This window comes from Cetorhinus maximus, chromosome 12 (assembly GCF_964194155.1).
Source record: "Cetorhinus maximus chromosome 12, sCetMax3.hap1.1, whole genome shotgun sequence".
Taxonomy (NCBI): Eukaryota; Metazoa; Chordata; class Chondrichthyes; order Lamniformes; family Cetorhinidae; genus Cetorhinus; species Cetorhinus maximus.
This window is the reverse complement of record NC_135890.1, coordinates 80,848,085-80,864,977: the sequence shown is the minus strand read 5'-3', so window position 1 is coordinate 80,864,977 and position 16,893 is coordinate 80,848,085. Positions and strand designations below refer to the sequence as shown.

At 43.5% G+C, this 16,893-nt stretch overlaps 2 protein-coding genes across 4 annotated transcripts in view; both read right to left on the bottom strand.

Annotated features, from left to right (window-relative positions):
- Positions 1 to 16,893, bottom strand: part of susd2 (sushi domain containing 2) — a 125,824-nt gene that overhangs the window by 35,804 nt on the left and 73,127 nt on the right. For all 3 annotated transcript variants that reach the window (XM_078554004.1, XM_078554005.1, XM_078554006.1), the window contains exons 12-14: positions 15,588 to 15,860; positions 13,248 to 13,424; positions 2,928 to 3,024 (exon numbers count right to left, since the gene is read on the bottom strand). In XM_078554004.1, the coding sequence (XP_078410130.1) occupies positions 2,928 to 3,024; positions 13,248 to 13,424; positions 15,588 to 15,860 (547 nt within the window). The remainder of the gene's footprint in view (positions 1 to 2,927; positions 3,025 to 13,247; positions 13,425 to 15,587; positions 15,861 to 16,893) is intronic.
- LOC144687635 (synergin gamma-like) overlaps positions 16,672 to 16,893 on the bottom strand; it is a 450,053-nt gene continuing 449,831 nt past the window's right edge. The window contains exon 7 of the transcript XR_013578181.1: positions 16,672 to 16,682. The gene's annotated coding sequence lies outside the window, so the exon portion shown is untranslated. The remainder of the gene's footprint in view (positions 16,683 to 16,893) is intronic.

The following is a 16,893-nucleotide window of genomic DNA, read 5'->3' as shown; positions in this document are numbered from 1 at the left end:
TCCAGTAGATTAGTCAAGCATGATTTCCCTTTCATAAATCCATGCTGACTCTGTCCGATTCTGCCACTGTTTTCCATGTGCTCAACTATTAAATCTTTTATGTCATCTTTATTCTTAGCTGTGCAAGATTGAGGCAGAGGTGTTCTCCTATCTCGTCTGCATTCTTGAAAGGTGATGGTGCAGTGCCTAAGGAAACACGTGTTCATGCATGGAGAAGCGTCATATATCATGCAACTCCATGTGCTCTCTGTCTCTCAGCAGGGTTTTCATGCTATGAGCTCATACTCAGGGTTCATGTGCGCTGCTGTCAGCCAACCATGTTTTCAATTTTCAGAGTGTACGTCTGATAGGCTCACCAAGTGGGGGCACCTTGCCACTTCAAGCTGACAAAGCTTGCACCTCTCAGCCCCATGATTGTCCTCACCCAACGTGTCATCACTACCATATTTTATTTAATTTATTAATTAATTACTCTAGTATCCCTGCTCTTTACACTTGAAGGATCCCCCCGCTCTTTTCACTTTATCGTAATTAATTTTTTTTACACCAGTATCGATCTTATGCTTAACAAACTATTTTTAAGAAAAAATGGACTAGCGACCTAAACGCAAACTAAAAACCTTACTTTTATTTCAAAGACTAGAAATGCTCACCAACCCTACTCAGCAATCAACTGCTTTCCCTGCACTCACATCACATTGTGGTTAGTGATGTCACTCCACCGCTGGTCTCACATGAACTCTCCCCGGTGTCCGTACTCTTTTGTAAATGAAGTCTCCCTGCTCTCCGCGCTCTTTTTAAAGATGAAGTCTCCCCACACTCCGCGCTCTTTTTTAAAATGAAGTCGCCCCATGCTCTTTTTTAAAGTGAAGTCTTCCTGCTCTCCGCACTCTTTTAAAATGAAGTCTCCCTGTGCTCTTTTTTAAAATGAAGTCTCCCTTCGCTCTTTTTTTAAATGAGCATGTCAACCTCATGGCTATAACTGAGTCATTCTGATCTCCTGTTCATTTAAATCAGACCAATTTTTGAAAAGATGAAAGGCAGGTGGACTCCATTAGTCACGCAGTCCTCCAGATCCGGTTTCCCGCTGTGCTCTATAAGGTTGATGACTTAGTGCCCAAGCACAAAAAGGAAAATACCTACCCCATACTTCCCAGTTGAAACACTGGTAGTGTTCTTTAATGGCCTAGTGGGTACAGCCATTGTAAACTAGTCTAGCTATACAGACCAGGTAGACCTGTGTTCAATGCCAATCTGTGCTAAAATTAGATGATCTCAGCCAAGGCAACAGTGGAGACCTCAGTGTCTGAGGACAAGCAAAGGTTTAAAAAATAAATCAGATAGGCATCCTACACCCTATTGACCCTTTCTGAAAAGTGTGGTTTGTGTAGCCATTTGAGAGCAGGTTCAGACTTGACTTTGCCACGACCTTTACCCCTTTCCGACGCTCAGAAGTGAGCCTCAAGTAAAATGCTTTTTGTATCTTTTTCCAGCTGGACTTTCTCTTGAAGGTTTTAACACAGATGTGCATAAGAGTAGTTTAACTAATTAGAATATGAATTCTTCTGATGCCAGTTTCACAAAAAAATGAGAACTAATGGTGATGGGGGCTTGTTTTACGTCTGACAAGTACAGTAAAATATGTTAATTATTGAAACATTTTGTGAACAGATAAATTATGCAGGAAAATTGCAGAGGGGGTCACCATAATGGGTTAATTAACTTAATGGCATCACATTGATGGACATTACAGACAGCTCTGCTTTCTCAATTCTTTCATTAAATAAGGGGTAAGTGGCTCCCTTGGTGGCTCCATTGGTAATTACACTGCTCAGTAAATAGCTGAGCTTCAGAGGCCAGGAGGGCCTCAGGCTCAATCTTTCCAGGCAGCTAATCTCAACCACCATGTGGTTTACTCTTAACTACCCTCTGAAATAGCCTAGCAAGCCACTCAGTTCAAGTGTAAATAGGGATGGGCAACAAATGCTGGCCTTGTCAGCAACACACACATCCCATGAAAGAAGAAAGAAAAGAAAAACTAGGCTGTTAAAGCACCTTCTGAGTAAGGGAAGGAGGGTCAACAAAGACATCTGGCAGATGTCTTACTCTGAATCAGTCTCCAGTGTGTCCCATAGAAACAAGATAGGCCGTTCAGCCCCTTGAGATTGTTCTGCCATTCATGGCTTATCTGTAACTTAATTCCATTTGACCTGCTTCGGTTCCATGTCCCTGAAGACACTTACCTAACAGAAATCCATCAAACTTAATTTTGAAATTTTCAATTAACCTAGCCTGTAAAACATTTTGGGGAAGGAAGTTCCAGATGTGATAAGAAATACTTTCTTACATCACCTCTGATTGGCCTAGATCTAATTTAGTTATTCTTCCTTGTTCCGGACTCTCTCACCAGAGGAAATAGGGTAGATAGAGAGAAACTATCAAATTCTTTCATTATCTTAAACACCTCAGTTAGATCTCCTCTAAATCTTCTATACTGAAAGCTGAGTATGTGTATCCAGATGTTGAGTATAGCTAAAACCCCTCTACCGTTCCAGCTCAGTCTATTCTCCTTTAGCATACTCCCTAATACCTACTTCTTGTCACCCATTCTAACATCTCCTTCTTTGGCTCACTTGTTGACGCATGTCTGATTACATTCCTGTGAGGCATTTTGGGATATTTTACTATGTTAGAGACACTATATAAATCGACCAGGCTGTTGAGCGAGGGTGAGATTAGCCTCATTTAATTAGGCGACTGACGCATTTTGGTTCGACGTGTAAAGAAGTGCCATGTGAATGAGGGAGTATCCCAGCATGAGACCCTCCATCGGCAAAAGAGGGAGAGAATTGAGTGACGGAAGGAGCAATAAAATATAAGAGATAAGAAACACCAACAGTGAAAAGCTTCACGAAACCATAACTCACATTTTCAAACGCTTTTCGTTCAGGAATAAGATCACTCCAATTACAACCAGGGAGAACACAGCAAGTAGAGTTCCTAGCACGATGCCCAGAATGTTCTCTGTTTAAAAAAAAGACACTAAAAATTACTCCATTCATATGCTTCAAAGATTCCTTTCACTAAATATATATCATGTGCCTTCTCAAAATATTAACAAACACAAGCCAAAAAAAAACAGGGCTTTTTCCCCACAATTTTTGTGGTAACAATGGCCGGCATTTTCCAGCCCCTCATGCCAGCGGGATTTTCCCATCCCGCAGATATTTCAATGGCTCGCCGGCTCCGATGCGGGGGAACCCACTCGGGGTGGGGTTGGAAAATTCCGGCCAGTATGGCTCATTTGTGTCTAAGCATTCGGTGGGAAAATGTTGGATTGTTTCCATTTTTGTGAGTTGGGGCAGTGGTTGCCATTGACAACTAGTCCAAGCCCAGTCTCTGAGGCAGGCAGCACACAAACTTTGTGCTGCCTCCTCATTTCAATGATGCAGTCCAGGGTCAAACATGCTGCTGGCTGGCCTCATGCTCAACAAGAGGCTCAGCAACATACGTAGCTGGCACACGTTATCGCTAGCCTACACATTATAAAGGCAGCCTCCCCTTCTTAAAGGAGGGTTGCATTCATTGGGTGGAATTTTACGGCCCTGTCACGGCTGGAGTAGGGCCATATAAAATGACGAGCCGTTCAAAAGTTCATTGGCTTCAGCAGGACTGTAAAATCCCGCCAGCGTAAAATTCTGCCCATTATTACACAGAAGCTGCAGCTGACTGTCTGTTCAGGAATTGGCTGCAACGAGAGGCACAGAAAATGTGGTAACAGGCAAGAGAGAGTGGAGATGGTGGGAGATGTTAGTGTAGTGGTAATATCACTGTACTAATAATCCAGAGGCCCAGGCTAATAATCTGGCAACATGGATTCAAATCCCACCACCACCATTGCAGCTGGTGGAATTTAAATCTGAATATAAAATTTGGAATTGAAAGCTAGTAATGGAAATTATCATAAAAATCCATCCATCTGGTTCACTAATGCCCTTTAGGGGAAGAAATCTGCCGTCCTTGTCTGGTCTAGTCTGGCTTGTGTGTGACTGCATGTGTAAATGCCCTCTGAGATGGTCTACCAAGAGTCACTCAGTTTAATTAGGGGTGGGCAATAATTGCAGGCCTCATCTACATCGCATGAATAAATAACTTAAAAAAAGAGAGCTCCCAGGTTTTCTGATGCTGCACTGGAGGCATTAGTACAAGAAGAAAGGAGAGATGCAAGGTTTCTGTAAGGGGCCAGGAGGCCCTTAAAGTACAACTGAGAAGAGAGTGGGAACAGGTACCCAGCGAGGGCAACTCCTGGAGTCTGACCCTGAAGGCCTGACAGTCAGACTCCACCAGAAGTTCAACCACCTCAAACAGGTGGTCAAGGTCAGTGAATACATCTTCATGTGACATCTCCTCCCACTGCATCACCAACCTCTTACACTGCTCAATGCACCACAGACCCATCACTATCCCAGCAGCAATCAGGACTCATACCTAACATTCAGATACTCCATCTCACCCTCACAGACCTTCCAATGCTACCAGGCTCACACCCATGTCTTGCTCCTTACACATGAATTCAGCTATTCATCTACGGCAAGCACACCACCCAAATCCAATACAGCACACTCACTGACATCTGTCCTTCTCCCTTAAGGGTGGCCCATAAAAGGATGGAACAGTCCAGAATTCGAGGGGGACAGGGATGCCTGCAACGCCCCAACCTTCTGGAGGAGACAGTATTCATGGGGATGGCTGTGACAGAGAACATTCAGGATGACTATGTTCCTGCCTTCCGGCCCTTCTCAACTCCCACCTCATCCAAATCATTTTATCTGGCATGAAATACAAGCTGCAGATGGTGTAACCATGGAGATATCTTGCTTTCCACCTTACCCCACGTCCCTCCCCCAACCCTCCACTTCGGCGAAAAATGCTTCCAGATACCAAGAATTACCACCTGGGCAGCCACTAGAGCCTCATGAGGAAAGGCAAGAGCTGCTACAGACCTCTGATAAAGAAGCCCCATCACTTGGTCTGACAATAGCAATGACAAGCTCAGGTACTGGCACTGTGTGCGCCTTAGAGGGTAATATAGAGTCTTAATGTGCACATAATGAGTCACCAGGCTTGGGTGATCTGCAGACTGTGCAGGGGAAAATAGTTTGTCAGCTCCTCAGAGGTGTTGCAACATGCCTTTAAGGGATTGCAGCATGACATCACTTGATGGGACATGTGTCATGCGATCTTTCATGCTTCCAGCAAACCACACACACACACACAGAGCTCTGACGTCTTCAGGCTTTATACCTTTGTATAAATGTTCCCATGTGCCTAATCTTAATAAATGAACCCACAATGTGTTTACATAATCCCTTATGAGTAACTGGTGCTTTTTATATCATTATAAAAGCACAACATAGTGTGCAGCAGGGGTTGCTTCTAAATGACATGATGTTCAGCCTGGCGGTAAGATTAAGTGCAGGTATGACATGGTGAACAGCCTTAAATCATGCTACATGGCATGAGGTGCCCCTCAACATTCTGGTAAGACCACAACGAAGCCACATTGGAAAGTGTTGAAATCACAGCATGCTAACTGTGCAGAAAAGCTTTGAAGACGCAGTGAGTTAATGCTCCAGTAAAGAATTGGTAAGTAGATGGATCCCTCATGGTGATATACATGAGGTGATCGACAAACCAGAAAATGATGATGCGATGAAGAGCAGTGAACATATGTTTCACGCCATCAATCTCATGGAAAACAAGATGCCATCACAGTTTGAAGTGTTTGCCATGGTTCGAATTATCTGCCCTAAGAAAGTTAGTAACTACTCATTTCATTATTGGCTGAGATTGACACAGGGGCAAGTGCCAACATACTACCCCTGTGAATTCTAAAAGACATGTATCCACAGACGTGGAAGGCCATGGCAAAACCTACTGCTGTGAAACTCTCAGCGTACAACGGTTCACTGATTCCACACATAGGATCCATGGTCCTGGAGTGCAAGCACAATCAATCCTCCTGGATGTGACAGATGTTCTGCATTGTGAAGACTAAAGGCCCAGAAATTGCAGGTCTACCAATATCCTGCGACTTCACCGTAGTAACAATCCATAGAATTAATCAAACCTTACAAGGCAGATCAACCTCAGAAACAACTACTATCACCTCAGTTCACAACATAACATTAAAAATATTCAGAATATTTCAACAAAATTGGCAATTTCAAATGAGCTGCAATGTTATGTTTGCAGGAGAATGCAAGTCTGCCAACTGATCTATTACATTTTGCACAGTGCAAATGCCGGCAGCTACAAGAACAAACAATGAAAGATTCTGCACTACAGAGTCTGTGGAAAACAATCATTGAAGGATGGCCTGATTCAGTTCAGTATGTTCACAAAAATGTGAGACCATTTTGGCCTCACCAGGATAAGCTAGGCATCTCCCGGGGAGTCTTCTTTAAAGGCAGGCAGATCATCATACCAGGATCTTTGTGACCTGATATTCTTCAACAACTTCATCACTCACATGGGCATAGATCGGATGAGAAGACTCGCAACAGAGACAGTCTATTGGCTGGGTATGAACAATGACACTGAAGTCATCATCAAGAAGAAGTGCGAGACGTATAAAGAGCATATGCCAAGTCAGCACAAGGAACCATCGATTCCACATGAAGCTCCTACCCATCCTTGGTCCAAAATTGCATCCGATCTCTTTCATGTCCATGGCACTGACTTCATTGTCATCATCACCTACTTTGCCAAGTACCCCATCATTTAACAATTGCACAATACATCAAGCACAACTGTCACACACACTCTAAATGCTATTTTCAGTTTATTCGGTGCACCTAGAGAGATCATCATGGATAACGGTCTTCAATTTATTGGTAAACCATTTCAGGATATGTGTGAGAAGTGGAATATCAATCACACTACTTCTTCTCCTCATTACCCTAGATCTAATGGCCTAGCTGAACAAATGATTTACATGGCGAAATCCCCAATTCTCAAATGTAGACAGACCAAACAAGGTCTACATGTTGCAATGTTACATCTGAGAGCGACACCTTTAAGGGCAACTATTCCATCATTGGCAGAGCTCATGTTTGGCAGACCAGTGCATTCCAATTTACCTACTCTTACCCATTCTACTCTCTCAGAAACTAAAGAGCAACTTTTAAAACTGCAAGAGAAGATGACCAACATGCACGATAAAAATGCGGCGACAGAATTGCCAAATTTAGAGCTGGGACAACAAGTTTGCATCCAAGATCCCACAGAATGTACATGGCAACCAGCCGTGGTGACAAGGATTTGTTCAGAATCAAGGTCCTATGACGTCATTATGCAGAGGTGCAATGGTGAGGTGTACCGAGGACAAATCAGATCCGTTCCAGCTCATCCACCACCATACAGTCCTATTGCAGCTAGGACAAGATCCCAAATGTAATCAAGAACAACATCCAAGAATGACAAGTCCACAGATCAGTGCGAGCAATTAAAGAAACCTCCAGACAAGGTTACCATGACAAGATTACCTCAATGCTAAGAGACTCGGATTCAACAGTTCTATACACATGTGAAATGGTAATTAAACATGAATATGTATTATAAATAGTTATAGTTCATTGGAAGGGGGAAGGGGAAGTGTCTTTAAAAAGAAAGGGGGATGTTGTAATATGCCTTGAAGGGACTACAGCATGACATCACTTGAAGGGGTGTGTGTCATGTGATCCAGTTTTAGTTTCCCTCTTGCTCTCAGCAGAGCTCACACACACACACAAAGCTCTACAGTTCTGACATCTTCAGGCTTTCTACCTTTGTGCAAATGTTCCCATGTGCCTAATCTCAATGAATGGGCCCACAAGGTGCTTATACAATCCCACTATGAACGATTAGTGCTTTTTATATCTGTCAGGAAGATATAATAATGTCCATAATGTTATTAGAATTGATTGTAAATAAAGTCTGTGTCTATGTGTGTGTGTATGAGTGAGACTTAATTGAATTAGAGGCAGCTAGTTTGAGTGCTTTGATGTAAGAAGAGAAGTTAATTAGAGAAGTTGAAATGTTAATTAGGTAAACATGAGGATGTTTTAGAATGTGAAGTGTAAAGGGAGCAATTTGCATTTTTAAACAAATTAGTGTGGCTTTAATTCAAAAGTGGGGGTGTAATGTATACCTAGCCAGCAGAAGTAGTAAGAAATAGTCTGTTTATTTATTTTCCCCAAAGATTACTGGTAAAACTTAATGCTATGAGAGATTCGTATTATCAGGAAGGTAAAGTCCAAAGACATAGTGAAACAATGGGTATTTGCTTTCAAAGGGGAAAATATGTATAAAGGTGTGAAGGCTGTCTGTAAGTGAAGGCAGTCTATGATTCAACAAGTGTGAAATGCCTTCAACCTGTATGTACCAAACTGCTGTCTCCAGGGACTGAAGTTAAGCGAACTCACTTTGAATTCGACTGTTCAGGGTATCGTTTACTTTGCCTGGGTCTTTTTGAAATATGTGTCTTACTGTTGCCTTGACAGAAGTATAACTGGGAGTCAGATTAAGTAGGGGATTTAGAAGTTATCATAGTAGTAATTTGTAGATCTATTTTTGTATTTAAAATAATTTCTTCGATTAATAAATGTTTAATCTAGTTTTGTAAAAAGCTATAAGATTTGGTGGTCTTATTACTACTGAATTCAAGGCACACATCTCGAAATTTATACAAATTTCAGAACAGGTTGCGGCAGTTGTTTCAAGTTCCCTTTGGGATTTGAACAGTTCAGCAGTTACCATCAGCTGTGCCATAACAATATTATAAAAACATGACAAGAGATTGCAGACCAGTTCTGCTGCCAAGGACTCGGATGTGGACTTTGACGGGACATCCTGCAGGAGAATGCCGATGGGCATGCAAGACAAGGTGATGGTTGCATTAGTGGGCCTGCCATGTAGCCTGTTGTCACTATCAAGGGGCATGGAGGAGTCCAGCTCCAACTTGGGACAGGGTTTCACACAGAGTTTGGAGTCCATCCATTCCAGTGTGCAAGTAGTGGTCATCTTCATGAGTTGTGGACTTGCCAGTGTTTGGTGAGCATTGTCTCAGTTTCCATTTCAGCAGAAGTGAAAGCTTCCCAAAGACTCAGTGCAGCAGTGGAAGTTCAGGCTGAGGTGGTGAGATTCAAGCTTACTGCCATGCAAGCCGACTGCTGTCATCATGTATGTGGATCTCAGTGCTCAAATGGATTTGCAGGGTCTCAGAAATCCAGCAATATGTACTCCAATATATTACCAAGTTTACCGAGGTGCTGTCCTGGAGGGTGCCTGTGGCATCATGGAACATGACCTTCTGTCCTCTCTCAGAATGAGAGCATTTATGCTCCCACTGTTGCCATTCCACTAGTTTCCCTGTTGTTGCCTGTCAGCCAGCTAACCCAGGCTGCCCACGCTGAGATGGCGCAGTCCAAAGCCAGGCCGCCAGGAGCTCCAGGAGTTCAGTCTGCAATGCCATCTGCAGTCTTCCCAAGTGAAAGTCAGCAGCCTTCCAGCAGCCATGTTGCTGTCATTGGGTTAGCATTGCGTAGGAGCATTAGGACAGGCAAAGGTACCCACAAGACAGACGTGGATGCACAAGGATGACTAGTTCAGTTTTATCTATATATATATATTATTGGATGTGTTATTCGACAAGTTATGGAAATGATTTTTGTTGACACTCTGATGGTACGCAGAGGATGAATTGAAAGGTGGGGAATTGTGGAACAATGATGAGGGATGAGGTCTTAGGTGAACCAGAGTCTGTAGGTGCTCATGGGCAGCCAATCCAGGGCGTAGTGGTCTCGGATGCCTTCTCCCTGTCTCCCCTTCCTCCTTCAGCTTCTCCCTGTATGGTTTCCAAATATGAAATGTTAAGGACTGCACCCACATGTCAGCCACATTGTGTAGAGTACAGCCAACCAACACAAACTTGGGCACTCATGCTGGTGAGTACTGGAGGACTCATTCTTTCTGGTTCAGGCAGCAGAACCTTTGCTTCAGGATCACAATGGTTTTCTTCACATTGTTCCTTATTAGCCATGGCTCAGTTGGTAGCATTCTTGCCTCTGATTTTGAAGATTGTGGATTCAAGATCCACTCCAGGGCTTCAGCACAACAATCTAGGCTGATAACTCCAGTGCAGTCCTGAGGACGTGCAGCACCGTCAGAGATGCCACCTTTCAATGAGACACTAAAATGAGACCTCATCTGCTCTCACAAGTAACACTATTTTGAAGGGCAGGGGGAGAGCTATCTCTGGTGTCCTGGCCCACAGTTATTCCTCAATCAACATCACTAAAACAGATTATCTGATCATTATCACAATGGTGTTTGTAGGAGCTTGCTGTGTGCAAATTGATTGCCATGTTTCTTCCATTACAATAGTGACTACATTTCTAAAGTACTGCATTTGTTGTGAGGTGCTTTGAGAGGCCAGTTGGTCATGAAAGGCACTATGTAAATGCAAGTCTTTCTTCCTTTCCTGTGGTTGCCTAGCTCCTGCATGGGCATATTGTCCTCACATGGTTTGATAGCTGGGCTAAGTTATGAACCAGGTGTACATTGACAGAAATGTGAGTTCCAGTGAACTAGTTAACTGCTGGGAGGCACCCCAACCATGAGCACACTTCACAAGTACTTTATTAGCTGCAAAGCACTTTGGGATGTCCTGAGGTATTGAAAGATGCTATATAAATTCAATTTCTGTCAAGGGGTATAAATGAGTTTCTCCTAACATGGGGGTGAGGGGGTTGGGGGGGGGGGGGGGGGGGGGGGGGGGGGGGGCGGGGGGGGGGGGGGGGGGAGTTCCCCCTCTCCTCCCTTCCTGAGTTTCCATTATCCTCTTTTGAACATAGTGGTCTTGGTGCCATGGTGGCTGGTCATTTACCCAAGTGGCCATTCTTTATGTATGAGCTTGAGCAAAAAGGCCTGGCAGGCTGTTCAACCAGAGTGTCATCACCCTTGTGCCAGACATTGCCCTCAACCAGTGACCATACAAGATGCATGCCAGAAAGCAGTACCACAGAGTGATCATGAACTTAAACTCTGGGTAAGCTTTCTACCCCCTGCCCCAGAGGCAGTGATACCAACTGTCGTGACCCCCTCCTCACCCCCCACCTCTGCCCCCACGACCCCAGCAGATCACTGATGAATCCCAGGTCTTTGGTTGTTTTTCCAGCTCAGTCCCATCCCCCATGGTACATTTACCTCAATCAGCACTCCACCAGGACAATAAAATTTAATAACATAGCACAAACAAAATCAAGATAAAATTTCCATACAACCTTCAGTACTCTCAGTGCCAATGTGCTGAATGTGTTTGAGATTTTATTGCACTCTCTGCACATACGGGAACACTGCTGTTTTCATGATAGCTGTCTTACTCCATGCTGGTAAGGAATCTAATTTATTCTGCTTTACGATAAGATGTGGGCCTTTGAAATGCTCTAATAATATTCTGGAGACTTGCCAATACAGGTTCAATCATATGCTCCAATAAATAAAACATGTTTCCACCAGATAAGTTTTAGAATCTTAAATGAGGCCATAGCATTGTAATTTCTAAATGTGTCCATTAGGTGGGGTTTTGTGTCTGCTGGGTAGAAAGGAGAAGTAAAAATGATTTAGAAAATCATCATGAATCTCACATGCAGAAGGCAATTTTTTAAAAAATCTGTAATCCACTTATATATATAAAATAGTATCTTGTCACCTGGACAGCCTGAGATGTTTCCCATTTGAAGGGCCATCACTTCAATTTGATTGTCCTGAGACAAGGGGGTCCCCTCCCTACTCCAGCTGCAGTACTGCCACTGCTGCCGTATTGAGCTTAGGTAATTCTGTATGGATAGGCAGCCAATTTCTACACAGCAAGATCACACAATCGGCAAAGGAATGAATGACCAGATAATCTTTTTTTTTTGATCACTCTGGTAAAGGAAGGAATGTTGGTCAGCACACTGATTTTCTTCAAATGGCACAACAGGATCTTTTGCATCTCCCTGATCTGACAGACAGGGAGGGCTTTGACTTAACATGTTGGCTGAAAGACATCGCTCTAAACTATGCATGCCTCTGCGAGTAACCAGGATGAGGCGTTGGCGATCCTTCTGGGGTAAAAACTTCAGGTCAGCAATGCAGCATTTCTGGAAGGAGCTGGAGGCAGATTGGAGTCGGAAGCTGGTTGTTACGGTCACTGGTTTTGCTAAAGCTATTATGTATTAACCACTTATACACTTATAGCAGGTGGTGAAGCTCTGTATCTGCCCCTCTGCTTACCAAGAGCCTGTGAAGCCAGTTCTCCACGGTTGCTGTCAGATCTGCAATTATGGTTGGTGACATCACGGTGGGTGTTGCTAATTAGGCTCTGCATGTCTCCCTGGTGTACTGAGTTCTGCCAGTAAGGCTCTCCTAGTAGCTGGTTTCCCAAACTTGCCTTCTCCCATACAGTGCCACTTAAAGTACTGAACACTGTGCAAATTCACTGACAGAGAGATCAGCTTGGAAGCTGCTGTGTGAGAAGTTTGTCCCATTCCAGATCCCCGCTTTCCAGCCAGCAGACAGCTCTGCTAATAGCTCGGACAACTGCTTGAATTTCCAATTGTCTTTCAGTAGGCAAACCCATGGGTGGTTTATAAAAGGGGGTGTCCTCTTAGTTCTTAATGACAAGTACTGAGTCAGAATAATAGTACAGTTATTCAGGATCAATCTGTGGCCCGTGCTGAGTTAGCCAATCAGGGGAGTAATTGGGACATTATGATTGGGCACACTATCTCAGAGAGGGGTCAATATCACATTGGATCCCTGGTGGTCAGTGAGCAATGCTCAAAGCTGGGTGTCAACTGAGGATGGAGTTGAGCATGTAGTCATTCATCCAGGCTCACATGACGAATGGTAACTTGGACAACATGCTGAAAGGGAAGCTGGTGCCATGGAAGTGCACCAGAGCACGAGTCAGCACTCAGGAGTGCAAGGAAGGAAATGGTAGCCCAAAAGCAAAATACTGCGGATGCTGGAAATCTGAAATAAAAAAGAAAAATGCTGGAAATACTCTTTTCTGATGAAAGGTCAGAGCCTTGAAATATTTACTCTGTTTCTTTCAACAAATCCTACCAGACCTACTGAGTATTTCCACCATTTTCTGTTTGTATTAAGGATATAACAGTGTGAGTGTGTATATAGACTTGTTTATGAGGGAACTCTCTTACCAGATATACAGAAGGTGGGCTCCCCAGACCACTGGCCAGTTGGCAGGCAGGTACGCATGGCCGATCCCGAACGAATGTGGCCCTGATTACAAGTAAAATTTATAGATGCTCCAACCAAGTAGAAGTTCCCTTTCTTTTTCCCATTCTTGGGCTCTTCCAGAAACCCACAGGAGGTCACTAAAGAAGGAAAAGAAAATCAAAAGGGATTGTCACTGATGTGAAATCCAATATTCAGAAACACAAAGAAGCTTCAGAAGATTATAATCTCGTGTCTGTCACAGAGCGTCCTTTATTTGTTGGGAAATCTTTGTCTGACAGTATTTTCAGCAACAAACCTTTCATCTAACACTGACAGTTTTAGGAAAGCAAGATTTATGAGTCCTTCCTCCTGAGCATTGATCTGAAAAATGCAACGGAAGCCGTATTTAAAAATCTGAACCTTTAGAACACTGATTCAAAACACACAAATCACATATTCCTCTGGGATCCCATATTGACTAGCACCAGCTCAGGGAGGATTAAGAGTATTGGTAATTCTGATGGGCAGCCTATTTTTCTCTAAAATCATCTTAGTCAAAGCCACCAACCATATTAATGTGATCCTTTTGTGTCATCCTTGATCTTCCTGTTGCTTTCCCACAGACCACCACTACACCCTCCTCCAGCATACCTCCACCATTAGCCATCGAGTTGTCAATCAGCAGAACCATTATCAACTGACCAACAACCTTCCATTCAGTTCCCACGAAAAGCTCTGCATCCATCCCACTCCCAACTGCCTTCCCTGGCTAAACCCAAAACAGTGCAACCTGAATGTCCTGTTTAATGCCAAGCTGAGCTTTGAACCCCACGTCCTAACCAAAACCAAGGCCACTCACTTAGATCACAGCAAAGTCATTTTGCCACTCCTCACCCTCGCTGCCCAAAACCCATTGCGTTCAAAAGTAACAACTTTCCAAGTGATGTGTCTGAAGAGGGAGAAGTTGCAGTGCTGTGTGGGAAAGGGCAGGGAAATGGGACTGTTTGGATTGCTCTTTCAAAGGTCTGGCACAACCATGATGGATAAATGATCTGCTGTAGGTTTCTAGGCTTTTGTTACTTCCAAGTCTGACACCTCCTGACCTGCCTGCCAAGCCCCACCTTACATAAACTCCATCCATTGCTCACACCTTGTCCTGCTGGTCCACCATCTCTATCCTTAGCATCCTGCATTGGTTCGCCATCCTTGGTTTAATTTCCACAGCCTTGCCCCACCAAACCCTTTGCAACCCATGCACAGCCCATATCCCAGCTCATGCCTTAAAGTCTTCTACCCGAGTTCTTCTGCCTATTGCCCTATTCCACTCTTCAACTGTTGATGTCACAGCCTTCAGCTGCCTCTTACATATACTTTAGCATCGTCTCCCCCACATTTCTACCTCTTTCCACGATTACAAAAGCCCCCTCAAACTCAATATCTTAAACTCTGTCTTCCAGTCATCTCTCCAATCTTCTCTCTAATCAGATCATGGTTCAGGCCCCAGTTTAGCAGGGGATAATCCAGATTGATGTTTCATTATCGGCAATTACTGCATTATTGGAGGTACTGTCTTTCAGATGAGGTGTTTAACTGTGCCCCATCTGTCTGCTCAGCTGAATCTAAAGGAATACCATGATGCTATGTGATGATGATCAGGGAGTTCTCCTGAGCAACATGTTTCCGTAAATGCAAATTAAAGGGCATAAAGATTCAAGGCCCGCTGCCCTCAAGACTCACTGGGGGTACACGGCCATACAATCCACAAAAGGCAAAAGAATAGGTTAGAAAGTTGTGTGGTCCTCATAGTTAATAGCTTACTGCACTCCATCAAGTGCACAATTCCCACTTCTATGTTCGCAGGTTGAAGATCCCAATGCATTAGGAATACAAAGATAGAAGATGAAAAGGATGAGAATAAAGTTATGAAATGATTTGATAGGGTAACTATAAAGAAGATTGTTTCACCCATGGGGGAATCCAAAATTAGATGTCATAAATATAAAATGGTTACTAATAAATCCAATAAGGAATTCTGCAGAAAGCCCTTTACCCAGGGAATGGAGGGAATGTGGAACATGCTACAACATGGAGAGTTGAGGCAATAGCATAGAAGCACCTGAGGAGAAGTTAGAAAAGTACATGAGAGAGAAAGGGATAGAAAGAGATGCTAATGTGATTGGATAAAATAGGATGAGAGAAGCTTGTTTGGAACATAAACATTGACATGGACCAGTTAGACTGAAAGGTCAGTTTCTGTGCTGTGATTTCTATGTCATTTTATATAGAGAGTTAACAGGTAGAACAGCAGTTACATATCTCACCTGGCTCAAGGTTTTCAATCAATGTAACGTAGCTTCCATAGGAGAACTTTGTTGCCTTTCCCACCTGAAGGCTCCTGGTTACAAGAGTATCAAATTGGCAAAACTTATTTCCTTGACACAGGGCCAACATTTCAGCATACAGTGGATCTCCAGAGTCCTCCGACACATTGAAAATGGGAGTGAAGTCCGGGTCATGTTTGGGAGCAAGCAAATAATTGTCCAGCAAGAACGGGCTGTCGTAAGTGAAGAGAGAGCTTTTATTTTCAATCGCCCCTAAAAAGAAAACATAAAATTAATGAAGCCAGTGTGCGCCATCAAAGACCACTGAACAGTGCGCTGTGACAAATTTACAGAACTGATACAAAAGATTCAGAACACAATATTAGCTGCTTCTACCTGAGAAGTGAAGGGTCTAGTCTGGTTTCTGAACAGATCACAGAGCTTGAAAATGTAGAAGAGATGAAGTAAATCACAAGATAGGACCAAAGATAGGATTGGGTCTGAAAAGCCTGTGCATTGTAAAACAGAAGTGATGGGAGGGAAGTTGTTCCACATTTCTAAAGTGCTGGGAAAATCTGAGCCAAGGTTAGAGCAATAGGTGTTTTCAACAGAAGACTAATAATAATAAGTAATAGTGACTACACATTAAAGCTCTGGAACATGAAGCATGATCACTAATTCCCTGAGGTGGCAAAGATTTAATCAAAGAATTCTGTGGTCATTTCAGATTAGGCTGAAATTTATGCAGGAAATGTTGTATTAAGTATTAAATTAAGAGAGAAGGGCATTGCAGAGGAATTGGATTAGAAATTCCAGCACTGTGGAGGCAGCACACATCCAATCAGGGAAGCCCAAGCCTGGCCTAAAATTGTGCTGCATGTCAGTAATTTAGGCAACTTGTCAGCACCAGTTGCATCCCCACAGGGAGTGTTGCTCATTTGAAGGCTATTTTCTGGATCACTTGTCTCATTGGCAGTGGTCCAAAGGTAACTCCCAGGAGATGAGGGAAGTGGGTGGAATGGTAATCAGGATATTGTGGAGTCAGGGAAGCAGTCCTGCTTCCACAACTGTGTTATCATTTGTTGGCAACCAGTGCTCAGGCTGCAGTGGCCACTCAAGAATCATGAGCAGAGCAGGATTGACACTTGCTCCACTCTGCAAAAACCAATTTCTGGAAGGAGGCCTACAGCAGGCATGAAACCCCTCCCTTACATATGTGAAGAGTCTAATGCCTGTTTTAAGCAAGTGTCAGGGATGGTCCAACCCAATTTTTGCAGAAATCTTGGAGGGTTGTAGGAGGCAAGGG